This window comes from Rhinolophus hipposideros (genome assembly GCF_964194185.1).
Source record: "Rhinolophus hipposideros genome assembly, chromosome: 20".
NCBI lineage: Eukaryota > Metazoa > Chordata > Mammalia > Chiroptera > Rhinolophidae > Rhinolophus > Rhinolophus hipposideros.
This window is the reverse complement of record NC_138066.1, coordinates 41194398-41218467: the sequence shown is the minus strand read 5'-3', so window position 1 is coordinate 41218467 and position 24070 is coordinate 41194398. Positions and strand designations below refer to the sequence as shown.

Here is a 24070-nt window from a genome sequence, read left to right as displayed (position 1 = left end):
TCATGTGCCTTCACTTCCCCTTTTCTTTACTCAGTGCTCATCCTTTTCCTGCTTTTCAGCCCCGGTGGAGAACGTCACGCTCTCTATCCTGCAGAATAAGATGGTGGAGTCTGGGAATGATATTGTGCTTCGATGCTCTGTGAACAACGCATCTGGTCCCATTACCTACAAGTTTTACAGAGAAAAGGAGGTCAGGCCTTTCTACCAAAACATCTCGAGTGAAACCAAGGCCTTTTGGTTCAAGACACAAGCTAGCAAGGAGCATGAGGGACAGTATTACTGCACGGCCTCCAACAGAGCCAACCCTGCCAAAAATGTCCCCCAAAGCAACATATTGACAGTCAGAGGTGAGTCAGGGCCTCAACAGAGAGATGCAGTGTTGAGGTCAGAAAGCTCACCACTTGGCAGAGGAAATGGGTGGGATTTTAGCACTTCTTACTGAGGTTTAAGAGACCAACGTCCTCCAGTCTCTTTGGTTACAAGTGACCGAAACGCACTCAAATGAAATACAAAAGAGGAAGTGGTTATTATTATTATTATTGGAAGTATTTCACACAGTTGTAATTCCAAATTCTTGGTGGAGATACCAGGTGGCCCATTTTGGGTCAAACGGGCACCTGTGGACCACCTGTAGCCATGGGGATTGGGTCATGCAGAACAGACATGGTTAGAGAAGCCCACGGATATGGGTAGAAGGTGGTTTCCTAGAGAAGGAGGAGGACCAAACAGACCCAGAAAGCAATCTACTTCAGTCCTATGGGTCTTTAAGACCATGGCTGGCTCTGTTGCAAGAACTACCATTTCTGCACCAGCTGTGAACACACGGTCTCAGAGTTAGATGCTCAGTGTGACATGCAGTTACAAGAATCAAAAAATCAGTCTTATTTGTTGCTTAAAGCTGATATCATTTCTTGCTGACAGAGAAAACCTACCTATTTTAATTTTTCTTTTTTCCAGTTTTTCTTGCCCCATGGAAGAAAGGACTTATTGCAGTGGTTGTCATCGGAGTAATAATTGCCATCTTGGTACTTGGGGCCAGATGCTATTTTTTGAAGAAAGCCAAGGGTGAGCACGTTCTTTCCATTCTGAGAGGTTGCCCTCACCAGGAAACTGGCCACGGATGTGAAGGGCTTCAGCTTCATGGGGGCTATGCTCTGCCCCGGTGGGAACTGAGGAGATGTAACTGATGACAGTTGTTTTTCTCCTTGGGGTATCTTCTGGATAAACAAAGATCTTGGCTCTGGTGCTTTTATTGCCCCTGGATTTATTTAGGCAAAAATGAAAGTGATTGGTTTCCTAGTTGGGCAACATGGAAATGATCATTTCAGAGGGAAGTTTCTTCCATGTCTGGTCAGAAGAAGCCATTTATGTGGATTTGGCCACACTAAATACTGCAGTTGGTTGCGTAGGGGGTGAGTGTTATGGAGACAACCCCCTCCACACACACATACACACTAAATGCCTCCCAGTTAATCTGCCTGTTGTGCCACGATTTCTATCCTGTGCTTGAGGTTAGTCATACACGGAAAGGAAGCCATAATCACCCACTAACACTCAGGAATCAAAATCAGCTAGCCTGGACTCAAGGAAAAAGACACAGCACCAGTAAATTCTGCAAAGACTTTTGTGGGATAAAGCAGTGCCCCCAGTGCTGCTGCATGGGATATGTGGGGGCAAATGAGATAAGGAAGGAGCCTGGGCTTTTTCTAGAGAGGAGAGCTGCAACCCCTCTGAGAAGACAGGCTCCAGAACAAAACCCTTCCTAAGGCCGAACAGACGTAGTTAGAGGACAGACTTGGTTTCAGTCCAAACACAGGGCTTGATTTAGTCTTGACTTTTTGGAATGGTTGAGTCAAAGAGATAGTTGCTCTTTTATCTGGCTAACCTGGGTCCTGTACTGTTGCTTTCATTTCTGTCACATTCCACTAAGGAAAATCACTCCTGTATAAAACAACAAAATGTCATGTTTCTGGAGGAAATGATGTGAAATCTCTCAATCTAAAACCAAGAGAAGGCCTACTCTGTTTTGCTTATTTTTTTTCTTTCTTTTTTCTCAAAGCAGAAATATATTTGGCTTTCTTTTCTCTTTTTATGGGTAGTCAATCTTCAAGAAAGTCAAATATGGTTGAAATGAGTGTTCCTATCTGTTATGGGTGTGGGTACTTTTTATTGACTTTTTACTGATTCTTTTCCCCCTCTTTCTCTTTTAAAGCCAAGCAGATGCCAGTGGAGATGTCCAGGTCAGTGTGTGTCCTTGGAAGAGAGGAAGCTGCTCTGTGGACATGGATAGAATTTTCTAGAGGGGGATTCTGGTCATTAGGAAGTTTTCAGTGGTTCTTGGAAAACTCAGTAATAAGGGTGTGAGTAGTGTAGGGTGTGTGTGTGTGTGTATGTGTGTGTGCGTGTGTGTGTGTGTATTTGTCTCAGTGGAAGATTGTCAATTGTCTTTCATGGGAAGAAATGGCTTTCTTCTGAGGTCATGTCCTTCCTATACTGTTACCTGTGAAATCCCCTTTTCCTTAGGAAATTATAATGGTAGTAGATGGAATTTTAAAAATTTACTTACTTGGCAAAATAGAGTTGGCCTTAAAAAATGGTTGTACTATTTTTACTGTTCTTGAAATCCAAAATCTAAAAGTATGAGAATGATAGCTCTGTGGCTATCATTCACCTGAGGGGTGAATGATAGGGGTTTGAGGGGTTGGAATTCACCTGAGAAAGGACTCCTGTTGTTCATATGCCCTTTGGCCCCGACACTTATTTTAATAGCAAAAAAGTATTTGTTAAATAATCTTAGAACTAAAAAAAAAAAAAAAAAAAGATTAGTTTTCCAAACGAGAGAGTCAAGTTTTCCTCACTTCAGAAATCTCTTTCTGGTTTTCTCATGATCTCTCCTTGATTATTTTGTTAGTTTGGAGTTAGAACCCCCCAAAAAGTTATATTTATATGTATATTTTTTTATTTTTATTTTTCAAATTTCATTTTAAGGCCGGCAGTACCACTACTGACCTCCAACAATGAGAAGATGTCAAATTTCAATACTGAAGCCAACAGTCCTTACGGTACAGTCATGGTTTCCTGCAGTTGCTAAGAGGTTTTCCCAACTTGCTCCCCATTCCATTACCCTTTTTAGAAGCAGAATCTGTAGGTGGTGGGGTTAATGTTGGCAGGGAAGCCTGCCTTCAAGTAGGAGCACTTAACCTCATCAGCCATCGGATGGTGAGCTGGTAAGCAAAACAAAAACTTAAGAAGAAAGGCAGAACATGTTACTCTAATTTCACTACTTTCTAAATATCCCCAGGGAATGAAAGCTGGACAATAATTATAATGCTGCAGACACCCCTCCTGGGTTATCTTCGATGACTTTGAACATTGCCCAGGTGTAATCTTTCTCCATTTGTAAGAGAGAGACCAGATACCAAATTAAGTCGTTTGGAAACATCTTTTCAGATGGAATTATTTATTACAAGCACAAGACAGTTTAGTTTCAACCTTGCCACAACAGGAAACCAATTTCAATATTTATCTGTTAGTAGAGGCATTTTTTTTTTAATGAAACAATATAGGGCTACCTGGTTATGAGCCTTATCGCAAGCTTGAGAGTCAGCTCAGTAGGGTGGGTAGCCCATCCCAGGAATCCTTAATCCCAGTAGGTCTAAGAGAAATAGGATTTCCCCCTAAAATTACAAAATGCAAGAAACAGTCCAATTCTTATATTCTCTCCATGGATTATTTCAGTTTATAGACCTGTTTTAATAATCGCAATAGTAATTAGTTCAAATACATAATGGAAACCATGTATTCTTCAGGAATAGTACTTATAAGCATTCTTTTTAGTAAAGAACAACTTGATTAAAAAGGTTTAAAAATTTCTGCCCACTGAGGGAAGCCTGGAGGTACTGCAGTTTCTTTAAACCATGCTCTCATGGCTCTGGTACCCCAGTTGGAGAGGGTTAGTTCACTAGCATCCTTTGTGGTGTGGTTACAGGGCCATCCCTTCTACAATTAAGTTTAATTTCTAGTGAGCTTACTCAAACTGAACAATCTGGAATCTTGAACAATTCATAAGTGGAAGTGTTTCTCCTGTGGGATGGTGACATCTCACTGGTGTTAGAAAGAGACCACACGGTGGGTTGGATAGGACCACAGAGGACCAGGAAGGAATCCAGAACCCAGATACACTGCTGGTTGCCAACTACATTGTGACTTCCTTTGTTAGCGGCACTGAATTTTTTTTTTCTAATTACATAGAAAACTAGAATTTCCATTGTCACCCATAAAAATTGTTATTTTTCAACTAGGTTACAATGAAGACATTGGAAACCACGCGATGAAACCAATGAATGAAAATAAAGGTAATTATCGAATTTGGGTTTTTTTAATTAGAAAACTTGATATTAAAAAGACCCCTAGGAAAAAAACTAAAACTGTTAAGACCTGTGGATATTTTCCCCACCTCTCTTAATGATCCTGTCACTAGCTGATAGTAAAATGAAGATGGCTGTTTGCTTTCTCCAAGGATGCTATCTAGTGTTGAAATAGGAAAGTAATCTAAATTCCAGTGGGAAAGAACTGGGTTGTACCCAAAAAGGAACTTCCTAAATCAGAATGGGCTACTGAATAAGGTTAGGAGGATCTCCTTTCTCTTGGACAGTAGAAGAGGAGGTGTTTTTTCAAAATAGCATCACTGCAAATCAACAGGTTGTACACCTTAAACTTACATATGTTTTATGTCAATTATGTCTCAATAAAGCCAGAAAGAAAGTATTAAGGGTCTGGGGTGGCGGAGAAGCACACAGCGTACTTCAAAAAGTAATGAAAATTCCTTTTTCTTAAAAAAGTGATGGTATACACTGTTATTTATTAAATTATTTATGTTTTATAAGTGTATTTTTATATTTACATTTTATATGTAACTTACACATATTTTTTTTGCATCTACTAAATACTTCATAAAAATTAAAAGTACACTTTAAAATAAAATAGCAGTGATGTTAATTTTTTAAGACAATGAATAAATAGATTGCTTGCTTCTGCCTAATGCACAAAAGGATTGGGCTAAATCATTTTTCAAAATTCCTTTCCCCTTGGGGCTGCTATCATGGGAACTAAAACTCTGAAGAACTACATGGATTCTGTAAACACCTTGACTGCAGAATCACTGTTTTAGTTGCTGGTGGGAAACCCTGATTCTTTGGGGCTTCAAAAATAAAACAATAATGTTACACTGAGTTGAAGACAAACTTAGTTTACTAGATTTCACTGTGGCACCCTGACCACTTTCATTAACTTGTTTTTCTATGCATATGCCTCACAATCTGAGAGCATTTTGTTAGGCTGAGGATGCTATTCCCTATTTCCGGAGATCCTCTCCATCTTGGAGATGGCTTTCTATGCCTGTGGCCATGGAGCCTTCTAGAGTTAACTGCGGGGGCTGATACTGGTTGTTTTCTGTATCGACTTAAGATTTTTACCAATCCTCCCACTGCAGAAACAAGAGGGACCCAGGCAGGAGGGTCCTTCCATACCCTGGGGAGTACAGAATCATTGCCTTGCCCAGACTGAGGTCTCTCGCCCACTTAGAATGGAGTTATACCTGTTCTGGCTCCCCCCTGAAAATACGGAATACTTTAATCATTTGAATGGAAATATCTAATGTGGTGTGAGCCCCTCTGTCCCCAGGAGATTCTGTCTAACCACAGAGTGCTATGGTTCCTTTGAGCAGAGCCTATGACCTTGGAGTACACAGAAGTGGAAGTGACCTCATGTGAGCCTCACGAAGGTAAATGCCATCACTCAAGTGGTTCTCCACACTTTGCTCTCTCCCTGGGTATAGACATGCAGGGTGGGGTGGGTTGTGACCCAGGAACAAGAGCCTAGTCACCCTCAGTCACTCAGACGGAAGGTGGTCAGCAGACAGACCTGTTGGACATGTCCCAGGCAGGAACAAAGACTGCTGCCCAGGCTTTAAGGTGTAAAATTTCATTAACTATTATTTATCATACTAATAATGGATGCATTTTATTGAGCAATTACTAAGTGCTAAGAAATGTGTTTATTGAGAGACTTTTTGCGGTCAGCCTCACTCCTGGGTGTTTGGGCTTTCTTTCAGAGGTATGCTCCTTGCTCAATCCCAGCATCTTCCTTAAAAAGCTGCTGGTAGCCTGAGCATGTATAAATGAAATGCATGTTTGAAGGTGGTGAGGGCTTTGCTATTTAAAGGAACACTTGGGCAAAGGCTTTTGGATGCACAGAATCCCTTTCTATGTAACAGTGGTGCTGGCTTTAGCTTCTGGTTTTGTTTTTATGTGCATGGTCCTCTCGGGGGCTGGCCTAGAGGTCCCTAGCTCAGATTCTGTGCTGGGGAGCCTGGCTCAGAGTGGGCCAGTCCACAGCAAACACTAGAACACCAATCTCAGCTGCCGGGACATTCTCAGGGCTATTGCCATGCATTCATCTTCCTGCTGAGGTTAAGGCCAGGTGGTGTTCACTCAGCCAGGCAGGCCTGGGGCTGTTTTCCAAACCAACCCTGTGTAGCATCAGCCAGAGCCACGTGGCGATGGTGCTCTCCTGTCACCTCCTGCTCTACGATCTGGGAAGAGTTCTGGGTTGCTTCCTTCTTCCCTTAGGTTCAGGTACCATGTCAGCAGGTGTGGGCAGAGAAGCCTCCAAATGGCGCTGTCCCTTACAGCCCCTCGGCTGTGAGCTGCTCAACTGGGCTGCCCTTCCTACAGTCTGCAGGCAGAGTGGCCCTTAGGGTTAATGCAGCCCAGTCTGCAGGACTGCACAGGGCATCACACTTCTAAGTCCGCACTGGACCTGGGAGGCGCGGGGGCCATAGCAGGCCTGAAGTTTTCTTCATTTCATTGTCAAGTAATTCACTTGTTGAATTAACAAATGAAGGATGGGCCAGCAGCAAAGGTGCACATGTGGTCCCTTTCATGGAGGTATAGGAAGGAGCTGGGAAAACAAGGAACCAAAGAATGAACTGTTTCAGGTTACAGTAAATGCTTAGAAGGGGGAGAAAGAGCTGCAATGAGAAAGCATGAAAGGTGTACCTGGCTTGGGTGGTCCCAGGAGGCCTGTTTGAGGGGTGACATTTAAGCTGCAGCCTGAAGGGGACAAAGAAGGTGAGCACTCAAGCTGACAGTGATTGCCCTGGGCTCTGGCCTTGAGGTTCTGATACTCCCCACAGAGGGCCAGGTCCTGCCCTTACTCTGCTGCCAGGAGGGCCAGGGCTAGGGAGAATTATGAGGGCGGTGCCTGATGGCTAGAAGGCTGAGGATTTAAGGACACTGAGGGAGGAAGAAGGAAGCAGGGTTTTGTGCTTGGAAAAGGGTTCCTTAGGGAATGTTTCCATGTTAGTGGATCTGATGTAATTCTGGCTTGAGGGTCGGGGACGGGCGATGTTGAAGGGAAAAAGAGAAGTAGGACAGGGTGAGGCAGGGGCTCTTTTCTTGCCAAGCTGTTCAGCTGCAAGGTTGTACAAAGGTGCTATGTGGGCTGTGGGTGCCTCAGTAGAGCTAGAGGACTCACGCTGAGTTTTCTGGACCCAGCCTCTTTGGCAGCTAAGGACGGTGGGGGAGGGCAGGCCTGGCCTATGATGCTGTCCCCTTGCTTTGTCTTGAGTGGGTCGTTGCCAGGTGAGGAAAGGGCTTTGAGGGTGCAAGCCTGGTGGTGAGTAAACTTGACCTGGTCTTGCCAACCCAGTTCCCTGTCCTCAAGGCTTCCCTCTTCCACAGTTGGGATGGAGGAGGAGATGGGGACTATGTCCATTTCTAACCCTGGCTGGCAGTGGACCAAGTGGTCCCTTGGGGGTGGAGAAGGGGCAGGAAGGAACCCCGGTTTGCTGCATGTTTGCTCTGAGGCTAATTGCTGGGAAAACCCCATGATGTTGAAACCATCTCTGTTAATAGAGAAAAACAAGCCAAAATAAAGCTCCATCCGGAAATACCTCTGACAGCAGAGACAAATAGCCTGTTGGCTGGTTTAGTCATTAGCAGGCAGCTGCTGCTGGGGAGCAGTGAGGGGAGGGGAGAGTGATGTGCTGGCAGCTCCCTACCCGTCACTGAGCTGGGCAGAAGTGGGGTGAGGGGGCAGCAGGAGAAACCACTGGGCAGATCTGGCTTTGCAACGCAACCAAGAAGTGGCAGCCACCGTACTGCCCAGGCTGATATGCCGTTATGAGATGAAAGGGAGTTGAGTGCAGCTCTCAGGTCCAGAGGGTGTTAGAGTGTCCCCAAGGTGACCAGAGAAGTCTGCTGGCCACCCCTGATGCGCCTGGGGCATCAGGCCCCCGACTTGGCCTCTCAGCCCCCACACTCCATTCTCCACCCCTGCTCCCCCCATTTCCATGGGGGGCTGGGTCAGAGGATGAGCCCGCAGAGACCCTGGTGGACCCAGTGTCCGGCAGCACTATTGTTGCGCCCATCTGCCACACAGCCTGAAGCTCCCAAAAGCTGGGACCAAGTCCAATTCACCTTTTCCTTTTTCGCGGGGCCTGGCACACAGTGGGCAATAGGGTCACACTCAGTGAGTGACTTGCCAGGCCTGACATGGAGTGGCGCATCCCTTGAGGATGTGGTAGACCCCCCAGCAGATATGGAGGCCCCTGGAACTTCCCTCTACACTCCCAGATCTGTGTCGTGGAGGGCGAGTGGTGTGGGCATCTCTGCTGTTCTCTTAGAAAAAGGCAGGAGTTCTTCCCATCAGGTATCTCAGCCATCCGACGGAATGTTCTGTGCCCTGGGGGAGTCACTACAATGCCCTCTGCAGGGCCCTGGCCACCCCAAGTGCCCCAAGTTCAGCTGTTGTGATTTGAACCACCCCCAAGGCTTTCTCTCAGTTTCTCACACAACAGCCCCCACCATTCCGTGTACAATGAATAACCGGGATTTTAATCCTAAAAGCAAAACCCTCAAGGATTGGGGTGATTACACCAAGACCTTCCCGAAGGTCGTGGGTCTGAGGTAGAAACACCTAGAGACACTGACCGGTGCCTTCACTGTCACATCAAACCTTTGCAAGTGTCTCCAGGTAGCTGTGTAGGACTTGGGGTTGGGAGGTGCACACAACCTCAGGCGCTGCCCTGGAGGAGCTCTGGGTCCACCGGAGAGACAGTCATGGGGACAAATAATGTCAGTGTGTCATGGGTAGGTGTCCTCGGAGTGCTGTGAGAGCACAGGAGGCCTACGTAACTGCCCAGGGCACAGGGCAGGGGTGAGTGCATGAGGGAGTATTAGGTGTGTGAGGGTGTGTGCATTCAAGTGCAGAACCAAAGCTTGACCTGGGGCTTAGAGGACGAGGAAGAATGGGGCAAAGAGAAAGGGCCATGTAGGTAGTGGAGGAGGTTCTGCAGGGTCAGGGGCAGGAGGGGGATATCCCTGGAGCATGGTGAGTTGAGGGTATCTCAGTGCAGTTAGAGGCCATGGGTGTGCCCCAGCCATCTGCTACATCTACATGGTGCTGATGGAGGCAGCAGGAAGCATTTTATCCTGTCTGGGGCTCCGTTTCCCAATCTGTAGGGAAAGAATACTGGCAACATGGCATCAGCTGACTTTCATTAATGAGGCTTCCTGGTCCTTTGTGCAGGTGAAAGGAGCCAGGGAAGTGACTGTGTTCCACCCTGTTTCCTGAGGGTTTGTGGGTGAGTGTGCACGTTTCTATGTGCATACTGTGTGTGTACGTACCATATATGTGTGTACGATGCATGTAGGTGTGCTATGAGTATATGTGTGCGTATACAGCTGTGCATATACATAAACTGATGGCCATACAAGACCTCTGTGGGGACAGAGCGCCAGAGAGCAGTTTCCAGGCTCTGCCTCACGTGGAAAGGTGCTGGCTCGGGTAGTAGATGGCCATCAGCTGTGAATAGTTGGCCATCAGCTGCAACCAGTTAGCCATTGGCCACTGATATAACTTCTGTGGCTAAGCTGGCAAGCACGGATTGCAGTTAGCAAGTGAGGTTGGTTGGTTGGTTGGCAGGGAAGTGGACGGCAGTTTGTGAATCATGTGACTCCTGTTTCCTGTGTCTCTGACCCAGCCACCAGCGAGAATATAGTGGTATGATTCCCCTATCTATGGCTCCGTGGGTGTTCCCTTTTGGCCTCACCATGTCCTGCGTTTTTGTGTCGGGGGCGGGACCTGAGTCCCCGCATGACAAGCTCTTTGTCTCCCAAATCATCGTGTCTTCTCTGGGGGGAGTCCACTCCCCGGGCTGCTCACCTCGTCTGCTGCTTCTGCTGTTTCTAAAGGATCCAGACCAGAGAATCTCGACCATCTGCGTATTAGAATCCCCTAGGGAGCTCTTAAAAACCACCAAAGCCAGGCCAATTCAATCAGACCAATTCAGCCCTGACCGATTCTGTCAGAATCTGCGGTGAGGCCCAGGTGTTGGCCTGTGACATCAACTAGCCCCACTTCTACACTTGTACGTGGTTCTCAGTCCCAGCTGATCCTTAGTCACAGACAATGCTCAGGTTGTAACCCAGATCCTGGGAGGGGCTGACAGAGCAGCTAGACACAGGGACACAATGGCAGGGAAAGAGGGTGGGGCCACTGCGCCGGAGGCTGCAGGCCTGTGTTGGGGCCCTCTCCACCTGCGACCCCTCAGGTCCAGCGTTCCCAAGGTAACCTGTTGACCTTGTACTTCCAGGCAGAGTGACACTGGTTAGACCAGAATCTTCTAAAGCCAAGAAATGGCCCAGGCTTAGTGGTGACAAGGTCTCCAGACTCTCCTGGAGATGGCACTTGTGGGGGAGGGTAGTGGGGTGCCGACTTACCTGGGGAGCCTCAGATGTTTTCTTGCTTTGGCAGTGGGCTGCCCTGGTGACCGGCGGCAGCTACTGACCTATGCCTGGTCCCTTTCCAGGTCTGAGAACGAAGGGCACGGAGACAGTGTACAGTGAAATCCGGAAAGCTGACCCTGGTGAGTGAGGGGCCCCTGACTCCCCCAGCCTGGTGGGCACAGCCTGGTGGGTTGAGGGAGGAGCGAGCACTGGGTCTTATAGCCAAAACCATAGTGCTTCTGCGAAAGCCGGCGCATCCACTTCCTAGGAGGTTTCCGTCCTGGAAGCCGAGAGAGTTCCTGAGCGTTTCCAGCACAGCTGCTACTCCAGGAGGAGGCTGTAGGCCTTGCCGATTCCTCTTTTTGTTCTTGTCCTCTTACTGTCCTACACTCATTTAATCCTCAGAATCATCATAGGGCTGATGGAAACTGTTATTCCTCCTGCTCTGCAGGTGGGGAAATGGGCCCAGGGATTTAATACCTTCTTCCTGGTCCCAAGGCCAGCGGTGGCGGAGCAGGGATTTGCATGCGGGGAGCCTGGCTGCACAGCGTGCTCTTGACTAGCCTTCTCTGGGTTGCCAAACCACTTGACTGCGTGCTTCTCCATTTTCCAGCTTTCTTTGTTTGGTTTCCACATTATCATCAACTTAATTAGAGGATTCAGCTCTGCCTACTTTAGAAGTTGAGAGTAACAGTCTGCTATGGTCTGGGTGACCCAGGGGGGAGTCATGGAACCTGTGGGGTCCTCGCCTACCTTCTCTGTGAAAGGAGGGACATGAGCTTAAATGTAGCTCAAGGGTTCTCCACGTTTGTTGAAACACAGATGGCTTGGCACCACCTCCTGCATTTTCAATTCAGTAGGTCTGCAGTGGGGATGAGAATTTGCATTTCTAGTAAATTCCCACGTGCTGCTGCTACTGCTGGCCCGGGGACCACACTTTTAGAACCATCTTCTATATGCTCTCAGCTTCCTTCTGAGTGCACCAGATCACTCAGGGTTGGCCAGCAGAGATAACCCAGAAACTCCTGTGTGTGTGTGTGTGTGTGTGTACGTGTGTACGTACATGTACCTGTGAAGGGGAGGGCTGACCCACGATAAAATAAGGGCCTTCGTGGGGAGCTGGATTCCTGGACAGGTCAGTGAGCAGGCCGAGTGCAGAGCTGAGTCGTATCTAACCTTTCCTTGTTAATTTTGTATTCTTCCCCATCTTAATTTCTCAGTTCCCAGCTTCTTCCAGCCAGCTGCACTTCAGGGCTGGCTATTTTGGGAAATGGCTCGCAGGGCGTAGTTCTGGCTCTTAAACCCCCTTTTTCCCCTGAGTGATACAAAGGAAAACTGCTCCTCTAGATAAGCAAAAGGGCATGGGGTAGGCCTGCCTCCAAGAAGCAGCCCCGGGGCGGGGCTCTGGGTAGGACCAGGTGCCCGGAGAGAGTGTTGGGCTGCTGGCTAAGGATTGTCGGCGGGCGAGGGGGTCTGTAGGCGGTGGAGGCACCAGGTCTTTGTAATCCTGACTTTAGCTTTTTTTCTCCCCTTCAACTGTGATAAAAATCTACCTAACACTTGCCGTTTTAACCACTTGTAAGTATACATTTCAGGGGCACTCAGTGCATTCACAATATTGTACAGCCATCACCACCATCCATCTCTAGTGTTTCATCTTCCCAAACTGAAACTTCATACCCGTTAACCAGTAACTCCCTACTCTCCCCAACCCCTGGCAACAACCATGCTACTTTGTGTCTCTGTGAATTTGATTAAGCGCAGCTTTTTTATCTGTCAAAGGAGGTGGTTGAAAGAATGATCTTAAGTTGCCTTCCAATTATAACATTCAAAGAATCAGTGTGCTGGCATTTGGAACTCGGTCATCTGTTTATGCCTTGGTCAGTCCAGAAGTGTTTCCCCTGAACATGTTGGTAGGAAGAGGGCAGTCAGTCACTTCCCTGGGTCCCTTGCAGCCAATCCTAATCCTTTACTCACCCTTGACTCTGAGACCCCAAATATCTGAGATATTTGCTTCTAAGCCTGAGTTTTCTCTTCAAGTCATGCATCTCAGGGGCCAACTTACTATGTTTCTGCTGCATTCATATTGGCTGGAGTCCAGTCTGGTGGTTCTCTGTACTGTGACCCTGATGGGAATATCCTAAGTAGGAGAAGGAAACCTGGGGTTGGGTCTCAGCTCTGCCCTTACTGGGTTATATGACTTGATCCCCACCCCTGACGTCTCCCAAGGGAGTTAGTTTTCTCAGTAATTTTCAACAAAATGCCCCAGATCCGTGTGGAAGTGATCACGGGGCTACAGAGTGATCACCTCAATGTTCCTCGGGAGTGTGTGTGGCCCTTGGGTGGGTAAGGAAGGACTGTGGTAGGCAGGTGGGTTCTTTTAAAATGGGGAGGAAGGGGGAGCATCTCTTCCAGCTCAGTAGTTCCTGCTGGGTCCCGGCCATGGTCAAGCAAGACTGCTGTTCTGTTCGGAGCCCACTATTATGCTGACATGTAGTTAAGCTAATATCTTCTTGTCCCAGCAATTACCTCGTAGTCTAAGGCAAGCAAACCTCTTGATCTTTGAGTTTTTCCCTCTCGAACTGTTGCTACGTGTTAGGGAAGGAACTAGAAACGACAACTTCTCAAAACTAGGAAAATTACATTCAGAAAGAATCCACATTGAGAGCCTTTGCACCTCTGTAACCTCCAGCTTTCTTAGGAGAATGGAGAAAACGCTCATGATGGCCTCATCATTTAGATCTGCAAGTGGAGATTTTCCTAAAGTTCTTCTCTTTTCAATTATTTGCAAATCCCAGTCAGTAACAGCAGCTCTAGACATGGCTTGTGATTTGGCTTACCAGAAATGGGAAAATCAATTTGTTTTATGTCCCTTCTGAAGCAGTCATGTAGGTGGTCCTGAAAGGTGAGCGTTTAAAGAAAGCAGGGTACAGTTTGGTACCTTCCTCTCTAAACACATGATTAGACTCAGTTTACTCCCATCCCCTGGAACCTTGGAATTGATGCGAGATGATCTGGGACTCCTGAGTTCTCCTGATTTAGATAGCGGCATCTTCCCAGGCCTTGTCCATTCATAACTTTGGCGCTCTGGGTTGCCAGAGGACCTACAATCAAACCCAACCCACCCCTCGACCCCCACCACATACACCTGTCTTCTCTCATTGACTTCCTCCTCTGATGGGTGCCAGCTAAGCCAAGGAACGGTTTCATTTTCTTTTCCTCCCCCTTGTTCTCTTAGCGCTCTCCTAGTGACAAGAACAAAAAGAGAAAGTATAGCTGAGGAGGGAGCCTCTCTGTAAACACATGGCTGTCCATGGCCTGGCTGAGCCTCAGATGAACTGCTATTTCTGGTCAGGAAGCTTTACATCTTTGCTCTGATTCAGCACTTGACGTTTTATAGTGTTCCAGCTTATTCTGAAAGTGCTCGATAAAAATGGCTGGTAGGTCATCCGAAGCAAAACTATTGATGTGTATTTAAGCTGGATTTTAAAAACAGAAGGGTAAAGTGGTTTGTTACAATTGGCAACACAGTCAAATTCTTCCCTGTGAAAGAACTCAGGTCTGGATGAGATTTCCACAGTTTGGCCCAGGATTCTCAATGCAGGAGACATTTGGCAATATCTGGTGACATTTTTGATTGTCATAACTTGAGGGGGTGGGAAGGGGTGCTACTGCATTTAATGGGTGGAGGCCAGGGACACTGCTACACATCTTACAATATATAGACAACCCCCAAAACGAAGAAATATCCATACGAGAATGTGAGTAGAGCCAATGTGGAGAAACCCGGGCTTAGAGGGGTTCATCTCCTGTGAGTCTTCCAATGGGAAGCTGGTTTTCCTCTTTAGATGCCCTGTGCCCACCGTGGGTAATGTCCTGAGCACACCCCACCTGACCATTCGAAGCCCTGGGAAAAGATGCCAAGTCCTGCTCCAGACACTAACCTATGTCTTCTGGGTAAGACAGGGCCCATCTTCCCATCTGAGTATCTGCTCGCTCAGACTCCACTTTCTGCTTTCTCTTTGCCTGGAATTCAAACTCGCAGATGTTTCCTAAGGGGGAGAAATCCAGTATGCCAAGAGAGGCTGGCCATTGAGAAAAAAGAACAGAGGGTCTCTGTGCCATGTTCCATCTGTGGGGGAGAGAAGAGCGCTTGAGGGCCAGTCTCGCATTCATCCCACAAGGCCCAGAGCAATCCAGGCTAAGAATTTGAGAGGGTAAAAAAAGTACTCTGTGAAAACAACAACAAAACTGAATACTGCCTCCAGATTCCATTTTTAGGTTGGTTCCTCTATTATCAAAAAGAAAACTACAGGTGTGCACAAACCTGGTATTCCATCGGTATTACCAGCATACTCATATTTGAGTATTTCGTGTTCAGATTGCTTTAGGAAACAGTCTGAGGCTCTTTCCCTCTTGTGTCCCATTCCAGAGCACTTGGGGCTTTGGGGGGAGCAGGAAGCATGGGGTCTTTCAGGCCCTCCCAGGTCAGATTTTGGGTGGGGGTGGGGTGCTGCCTAGGCTCACTCAATGTGTGGAAGTTTACACAATGGCTCGACTTCGTGATTGGGCTGATTCATCCATTTGGCTGTTGACGCCTGCCTCTGGCCCAGCCAGGACAGAGGGGGCCCCTTAGGAACTTCTGGCCCTGTTCCCTCCAGAGGGGACTCACAATAGAGCTGTGATAAGAAAGAGTTTGAGGGGGAAGTGGACTTGTGGAAACAGGATATTTTTAAATTAGAGAAAGAAACAGAGGGGTTGTGACAGATGGGCCCCAAGACTGCCTGAGGTTCAGAAGGGACTGGATTTGAGCTTGAGTGGCTGAGTAGAAACCAAGGCCCCTTGGAGAGCTTCCCTCCCATAAGACTGAGGACTCAGGGAGGCCCTCCACCTGCTTCAAGAACGGCAACTACCCCCAATCCTTACATCTTTTCTCGGAGCCTTTCCCAGGTAGCAAGAGATTCTGTGGCTTCTCGGTCTTCATGTCTATGTCCATAGTACATGGGAACCAGCCCCATCTAGTGGGCCACTGCCCATTCAGAAACTCTGCTCTTCGTGGGGCAAACCCTACCCCTCTCTTGCCTCTTATAGTGAAAACTATCTCTACCTAATATAGGCAGGGGCCACTCACCCTCATCGCAGGGTCTCCTGTTCTCACCCTCACTCTCATCTTCCTGATATTTGGCCAGGGCCATTTTCACCGTTGCAGGCTGGCCAGGCCAGCCAGTCCCAGCATGCATTCTGGTTAGAAGATGGTGTGGTCTCCAGACAGTTGAGATGAGGCTCCCAGGGGAAGAGGACGTGGCGGCCCTGTCCTTCAGACATACTTGGGTCATACATGCCACGAGAGTCAGTGATGCTCATACTTTCTGTTCCAATGATCCCACTCCTTGGAATGGACAAACTAGTAAGAAAAATGGAAATAGCTCTATTCCTAAAGAGTATACTGGCAGCATTATTTAAAAATAGCAAAAAACTTGGAAAGAACCTAAATTTTCAAAGTAAGGAACTGGTTAATTAAACAATTACACATCCATCCAGTGACTATTACGGAACTGCTGACAATGATGTTTAAGAAGTTTCCAGAAAATGTTTATAAAGTCATGTTAAGTGAAGAAGATAAGCTAGAAAATGGCATATACTGTATAATGATAACTCCAAAAGAAGGTCCACTCATAGCAGAAAATGACAGGAAGACAAAAGTGTCAAGAGGGTCTGAAAAGGGGAACAGAGATACTTTTTATTTGCTACTTTCCACTTTTCTATAGTTTTCAGTGTTTTCCTCCCTAAAACAACAGGTGGTACTAATTTTTGTTTTAATTGTTTAAAATGTCAAATGAGCTGCCAGGGACATTATATGCTTGTCACATGGAGCTGCAGGGCTCCGGAGCCATACACCTGGGCACCTCGTAAGGTTGCTGGTCCTGTGTCTCCTTCTGTCATCCCCCCTTTTCTTTACGGGCTCAACCTCTGAGATGTTGGGGTCGGGAGAGCCAAACACGCTTGCTTTGCATTGCTCACCTCCCTGTTATCCTTTGTTTTACAGATTTCATGGGAAACAGACATTCTGTAAGTACACATTTCATATGCATTATTATTTTTTAAGTCTATTGAACAGTGAAATATTTCCAGACTCACCCAGATTCTGCATTCCCCTGTACTGGCCTTGTACTGGCCTTGTCTGTTTTACACCAGGGCCGGTGGAGATTTGGTCATCAGGCTTGCCAGGTTTTCTGGGCCAGTTGTGGTTTCAGATATTCTCTCCCACTGTTTCCATCATTACATCTCAGCCCACATATAATGAGAGACCCTGGAAGTGCCCCCAGAGAATTGGGAATCTAGGGCACTTAGCTGCAAACAGGCAAAGTACATATTTCCTCCTAGTCCAGGGTTCAGGCTTGGGAAGTAAGGCAGATTGGGGGGGTGGGGGTGGTATGCTTGGGTGCACGGGGCATCGATCCAGCTGCTCATTTCAACTCTTAAGAGTCTATGCCAGTCACTCCTACACACCAGGCCCTGTACTGCAGGCAACACTCCAGGTTCCTAACCCAGTGAGGGACTCAGACGAGTTATCACTGATGAGAAAGCAGGGTGATAACAGCTACACCACGGAGTACAGATACAGAAGAGAGGGGCTGCATTCTGCCTGGTTAACCGTCTTGTCACCAAGGAAGGGGTCATTTGGATGGGTCAGGAAGAAGGAGTCGGATTACAGCAGGGTCCAGGTAGAAAGCTCAACAGGAGCAAAGGTGTGGGGATGCAGCAATTTCAAGCAGCTCAGAATGGGAGGAAAAGAGGGTTACAGTTACACGTGATGGGGAAAGGTAACTTAGGGCTTGCATTAAAGGGTTGAATGCCTCATTAGGAGGTTTCATTCTGTAGGAGACAGAAGATTTAGGAAGCTGCTACTTGGCATGTGAAAATGTTTAAAAGAAATGTAGAAGTTCAAGTTTAAATTTTGCAAAGACCCATTTCTCTCCACGGAGTCTTCCTACTCCCACCCTTTTAATGAACCACCCAGCAGTGCAGGAGTTAACCAAATGGGCAGCTAGCTTCTTAAGAGATGAGGGATTTGCCTCACAAACTGTTTCTTTAAGGGCTGGAAAGAACTTTCAGCAAGATTGCTGGTAGCCCTTCCAAGGGAGCCCTTGGCTTCCTTTGTTTTGCCTGAGTCTGAATTCTTGTAAAACAGAACTCATTATGCTTTTGACAGACAGGAAGCCGTTGACATTCTTTTTATGGAGAAAAGCTATCAATTTAAGGAAAAGAGGAATGAAATGAATGTCTTTTTCTAGCCTAACCCACCCAGACTTCTGAAATCAGAGACTGTTGCATGGAAAGGGCAGGGAGCCCAATTTTTAGGAGAAAACGGGCCTGAATTGGCAGAACAGCTTGCTCAGGGTCACCCCGCTAGTTAATAGCAGAGCTTGGACTAGAATCTAAGTCTCCCGATTCCCCAGCTAGTACATGACACAAGGCTCTCTCCAAAAAGTGATGTCATTGTCCCAACCACAGGGCTTTGAGAGAGAGGAAGGTGAGAACGTTGTTCCATGGGCAGTGTGGCACCCAGATGAAGAGACATTCTCCATTGCAATAAGCATGGCTGTGTCCACCCAAGGCAGATCTGCTGTACCTGCAGAACCAACTTATTTACTCTGTCTTCAATCCCAAAGGTCTCTCTGGGCAAAGGCTCCAAGCTCTAGGACAGACAGAACTTTCCCTTCCCCCAGAAGCCAGCCAGTGGGCCCAGAGTCTGCTCCCAGGATGTTTCTGAATGCCCACATAGCTGGTCCTGCTCTCCAAAGTACTAGACTTTTGGCAGAAGCACAGGGGTTCCCAGCCGTTGGGAAGGAATTTTGAATCTTTAAGCAAATGCATTTTGTTTATAAAAGAAACAGGTATAATTTCCCTAATAATCAGCTGGTGAGGGTCAGGAGAAAATTAATTGAATTGCCCAGTAGGGAAATGGGAGGGGATTTCCTTCCTGAAATCAAACCTGGCGATCATTCCCAGTTGTTTAATGGCTGCTGCTTCTGAAAACATATTGGAGGAAATATCTTAACAATGAGATAGCCACTTAGCCAAATACTAATTTAGTATTGTTTGACTCACTTCAATGGCACATTCTGACTTCATTTTCCTCTACCATTTTTGCCTTGTTTATAAATTGTGTTTGTGGCCAAGGCAGACAGATAACGTGAAAGAGAACACCCTGTACTTAAATGAAAGGGGGTGAATCTAGACCTGCCTGGGTCTTGAGATCTTGGAAAGAACTCTGCTTTCTTACTGAAAAAAAGGCAACTCCTATGTACAGTTCACCTCCTTCCCTCCTGGGAGCCAGCTGGCAGCTAGGCTGCAATGGGAACTGCCCAGGAGTTGTGATCAAGACTGGAGTGTGAGATCCAAATCTCCAGCCATCTTTTGGGGGACGCTGTCTTCCTCCAGCCTAAGCTTCCCACTCTGTCAAGTGGAGATGATGACAAGAACAATAGCGATAATAACTACCTATTAGGAGTTTCTTCAGGGTTAAATGAGAAACACGTGCAAAGTCCTTTGCAAACTGCTATAGAAAAGCTGGTTGATTATTTAAAGTACTTTTCATCAAGCACTCTGGTAGTATGGGACGTGACTAGGGGACTCACTTTACTTGGCCTGGAAATGCCCGTGTCACATGAGGGGAGTGTAGCAGTTGCTTGCCCAAGCCACAGGATTCAACCAAAGCCAGGCTTTGACTTAGAAATCAGAGACCTTTCCCCGATTAGACATTTATTAGCCATGTCACTTGGGAAGATTTCTTGACCTCTCAGGGCCTCCGTTTCCTGGTCTGTAAATAAGAGGTTTGAAAATTCCCTCACCTGGTTGTTGTAAGAATTAAATGAGCACCTAAGCACAAATGACCTAGCTCATTGGAAGTGCTCGTAAAGCGCACATTCTAGAAGCTAGAAGTGGGGATCCTGCGGGTATTAGAAGCAAAAGGACCTTTGAGAGCATCTGTACCACATTCTGGCCACAAAATGGCTGTACTTCGGTGGCTGATTGCTAGCCTCTGATTTAACCACAGGCCTTGGATATGAGCATTTTAACCTTTACTTTTGTCGACGGAGAACACATCCAAACCTGTAGAGAATTTTAATGAGTTTATTTGAGCCAAACTGACAACAATTGCCAAGAAGCAAAATCTCAACAGATTAAGAAGATGTTCCAGAGAATGGCAGTTCAGCTTATTTCATACATTAGAATCAAAGGAGGAGACGGAAATGAGGTTATATGAAATCCATTGGTGGTAGATTAGGGAGGCTGGAGAGAGAGCAAAGTCGACAAACCTCTGGAATTGGATAAAAAGTAAAACAGAGACACATACTTCTTTTACACTGGTGGGTACAGGACAGTTAATAATTAACATTCACAGGTATTTGGGGAACAAGGTAACAGTGAAGGATTTGTGGTTTTATGCTCTGGTGCAGTGGGTTGTGCTCTGAGGGATCCGAAAAAGGGATAACTCTGACATTTCAAGGGTGTGTTACCTTAGATGCACAAAGACAATAGACAGGCTTACTTAAGGTAAAGAGTGACTTTTGTCAAGAAAGCTACTGGCCCAGGATATAACTACTTGCCATCACCTGTTTTTAGTTAGGAATTTTTATGTTCAGACCATCCTATGTGGTTAATTTCGGTCTCTCAGTTTGTAGGGCTGCCATCCTGGCCTCCCCTGAGCTTGTCAGGTTTAGTTTGTGGCCCCTTTTTTGTCCACACTTGAAAATCCCCAAGGCACAGTTGACAGTGGCCCAACCCTTCCTGTCTGTGGGGGCTGGTCCTCCAGTAGCTGCCCAAGCACTTGCTTCCCTCAGAGAGGAAGAGCAGAGGTGTCTAGGGAGGGACTTGGTCTGGAACCTGCAGAAAGGCTGGACACCAAGGTCACCCCTCCAGTAGAGCAGAGGAAATGGGATGAGGGTAGCTGCCAAGGCTGGCGGGCCTCCAGCTCCCTGGGGCTAACACAGCTCTCTTGGCCCGCTTACCAGGGTCTCTCCTGCAAAAGGAGGAGGCAGAGACTTGGGCTTCCCGCTGGAGCCCCTCAGACCTGCATCCTGTTCCAAGAATCTCCTCAGACCTGGCAGGGTCAGAACAAAGCAGGGACAAATCTCAGCCTCTTGGTCAGGGAGCCAACCAGCGTGGCCAGGGAGTTCCCAAGACCCTAGCTAATCCCCACAATTTCTGCTCCTGCCTCCCTGAGTTCTACCTGCAGCGGGTGCCCTGTGTACATGGAGGGTCCAGAGTCATAGACTCAAATGCTGCCTGCTTTTCAGGGCTCACCTTTACCCAGGGCCCCTCTACTCTCCAGTATTTCCCAGCGTGCTCCACTCCTGCCCTATGGCTCCATCCATTTGTCAAAATCCTCTCGGCCTTTGAGGCTGGCTTCAAAGTCACTTCCCTGAAGCCCTCTGTGATTCCCTCACTGCCCAGCTAGGGTCATTTCACCGCCTCTGAACTCCTTCTACAGTTTGTTAGGACCTCTTCTACTGTCTACTTCATAGTAGCGTTGTTTGTCAATAATTACTAGGATATAAAATTGCAGGGTGGGGGCAGGATCTTGCATCCTCAGCATAGAGAACAGTGCCTAAGTTGAATTGGGGTCTCGCCACCAATGGGTGGGTAGGTTACATAAGTACCATATGAAGCAGTTAGAGAACACTACAAGATGGCATATGGAACCTTGCGTTTTTTGTTTTTTATTGTCACAAAACATACACAACATAAAATTTACCATTTTAACCATTTTTAAGTGTACAGTTCAGTGACATTAAGTGCATTCCTATTGTTATGCAATCATCACCACCGTCCACCCACAGAACTTTTTTATCATTCCAAACCGAAACTCCATTTAACACTAACTCGCCCTTCCCCCTGCCGCCCAGCCCCTGGCAACCAGTATCCTACTTTGTCTCTATAAATTTGAATATTCTGGGTACCTCATATAGATGGAATCACACAATATTTGTTCCTATCAGAATTTCATTCCTTTTAAAGGCAGAATCATATAATTTTAAAACATTTAAGTTTGATCATTTGAGTTCAGTCCTTCATTTTTAAAAACAACAACAACAACAACAAAAAAAACCAGACCTAGAGAAGATCCATCTCATGTTAGAGGTAGAGCTGGAGCAAGAAGCCAGGTGTCTTTACTTTACTAATCTTGCTCTGTGGGAAGTGTCGCACCCATGGGACGTAGTGCTGAGCGCACAGTAGGTGCTTGAGGAAGCTGGTTGATAGTTTGATGTGTGTATGGGGAGTAGATGCTGCAGGCCCTACAGAGCAGGCATGGAGAGAAGGAGAAATGAGTGTGGGTGGGAGCTTCCCTCACAGGACAGGGGTACCAACTGACAGCACTGCTTTGGGGTTACTTTGAGAAGAGCTAGCTGCAATTTTGCACATCTTTCCAGCAGGCCAGTCGTCAGGCTTGAAGGATATGACCATACCTTGTCTTGTCTCCTGTCCCTACAGAGAACGGAAGGCTCCCTGGTTGGAACTTAGGACTGCAAGAGCGGACGCTCCTCCAAAGGAGGACATCCACATTCCAGGAAGAATAGATGATTCCCCATTCCAAGAGTTCTGTGCACTTATTTCTGAACCTGCCCTGCTCCCACAGCAATTCCTCAGGTCAAGTCACCAGTTCTTAAAGACATCTTATTACATTTATGTTGGGTATAAAGAGATGCAGAAGGGCTGGTTAATTGCCCACACAGCCCACCTCCCACTGAATTGGAACATCCTCGGAAGTGGAGAGCAGCAGAAGGAGGTTCAGAGTCTGCAGGCCATCGGAATATTTTGAAACTTGAATATTTTGTCTTGTACAGAGATAAAGAACTTTTCCAAGTACCCTCATGCACAGAAACCTGTTTTGTTTTTGTTTGTTTTTTTGTAGTCAATTTCTTCTAGCGAATGGCCTGGCTTCAGGGCTAGTTTTTCTCTTTGCCTTTGGTCCTTCAACAGCCTGTGGTTCTGGGTCGTCCTGTCCCTCGGAAGTGCATAGCACTGACCAGACAACTGCCCCCTGACCCCTCTACGACCTCACCCACCACAGGTGGGAAAACAAAGCTGCTTGGGAGCGACCCCATTGAAATGTCAACTTGAAGATGAGGTTCATTCCGGGATATGCACAACATAGAAAATAAGTTGGACAAAGCACAGATGTTCTTAAGCTGTTTTTCTATATTCTTTCTTTCTTTCCCTCTACCATGCTGACGGCTGAAATACAGGAAGATGGTTGCCTACAGCAAATATTATTTTTAATAGAAAAATGAAATGCATATTTTTCTTACTAATATTTTTTATTTATTCCTTGCTAAAGAAATGGTTTCCTGAGATTTTAAGGTGTTTCTGATGGTGTCTTGAGTGAGTGACGAGGGGCTGCGGCCATTTTGTAGTGGAATTTCACTAGTGGGCATACCTAACCGAGACCGCTCCTTCCATTCGCCTCAGTGACACAGCTGCAGGGACCCTGAGGGATGTTGTATTAAATAAATTTGATTTTTACTCTTCACAGACCTGTGACATGTCATCTTCCGAGAGGCCACGTGCATATCGGATATCCGTAGGGCTCGAGGACTCTGCAGGTCTGCTGAAGTCACAGAGTGGACGAAGCAGGCCTTATCAGCAGGCTGAGTCACACACAGGCTGAGGGAATTCTGTGTCCTTCATTGAAGTCAGGGCCAGAAGTAGCCTAAGAGGTAACCTGAGTCTCAGACACTGAGTCATTCATATCCACTGGCTGGTGCGTCCGTGTTTGTTTCCAGGCTGAAGACTCCTAGGCTCTCCCTGGCAGATAGGGTTGTCAGATAGAGCAAAAAAATAACAACCCCCCCCCAAACCCAGGATGCCCAGTTAAATTTGAATTTCAGATCATTGACTAATTGAGTATAAGTATATCCCATGTAGTATTTGGTACTACAAAACTATTCATTGATCTGAGATTCAAATTGAACTAGGATCCTATATTTTATCTGGCAATCCAACTGGTAAAGCACCCTCCCATCCCTCTAAGCCTTGGGACCCATGCTGCCCAGTAGCCTCAGAACAGACCTCACTGCCCCATGGGCTGAGTACCCCAGCGGAGTACCACTCCACTGGGCCTGAAGGTGGAAGGACACCTAAGTGTGTCCTGACTCTGCCTGATTCCAGCTGCAGAGATTTGAAGGAGCCTCTTACCTTCTGAGCTTCAGATTCTTCACCTTTAAAATGAGATACAGATTAATGGTTCTTAACATTGGGAGGGTTTAGACTCC

The 24070-nt window shown here is 46.8% G+C and overlaps 1 protein-coding gene across 2 annotated transcripts in view; it reads left to right on the top strand.

The window, feature by feature from the left end:
• The window catches only part of PECAM1 (platelet and endothelial cell adhesion molecule 1), a 49846-nt gene extending 26216 nt beyond the window's left edge, over positions 1-23630 (top strand). Inside the window, exons 8-17 of one of the 2 annotated variants that reach the window (XM_081029383.1) lie at positions 60-347; positions 958-1065; positions 2213-2240; positions 2989-3062; positions 4302-4355; positions 5726-5782; positions 9592-9646; positions 10874-10930; positions 16837-16859; positions 22290-23331. In XM_081029383.1, coding sequence (XP_080885509.1) covers positions 60-347; positions 958-1065; positions 2213-2240; positions 2989-3062; positions 4302-4355; positions 5726-5782; positions 9592-9646; positions 10874-10910 — 701 coding nt within the window. In that variant the 3' untranslated portion in view covers positions 10911-10930; positions 16837-16859; positions 22290-23331. Of the gene's footprint in view, positions 1-59; positions 348-957; positions 1066-2212; positions 2241-2988; positions 3063-4301; positions 4356-5725; positions 5783-9591; positions 9647-10873; positions 10931-16836; positions 16860-22289 lie in introns of both variants that reach the window. The other variant, XM_081029382.1, reaches the window with a different exon arrangement.
• The last annotated feature ends 440 nt before the right edge of the window (positions 23631-24070 follow it).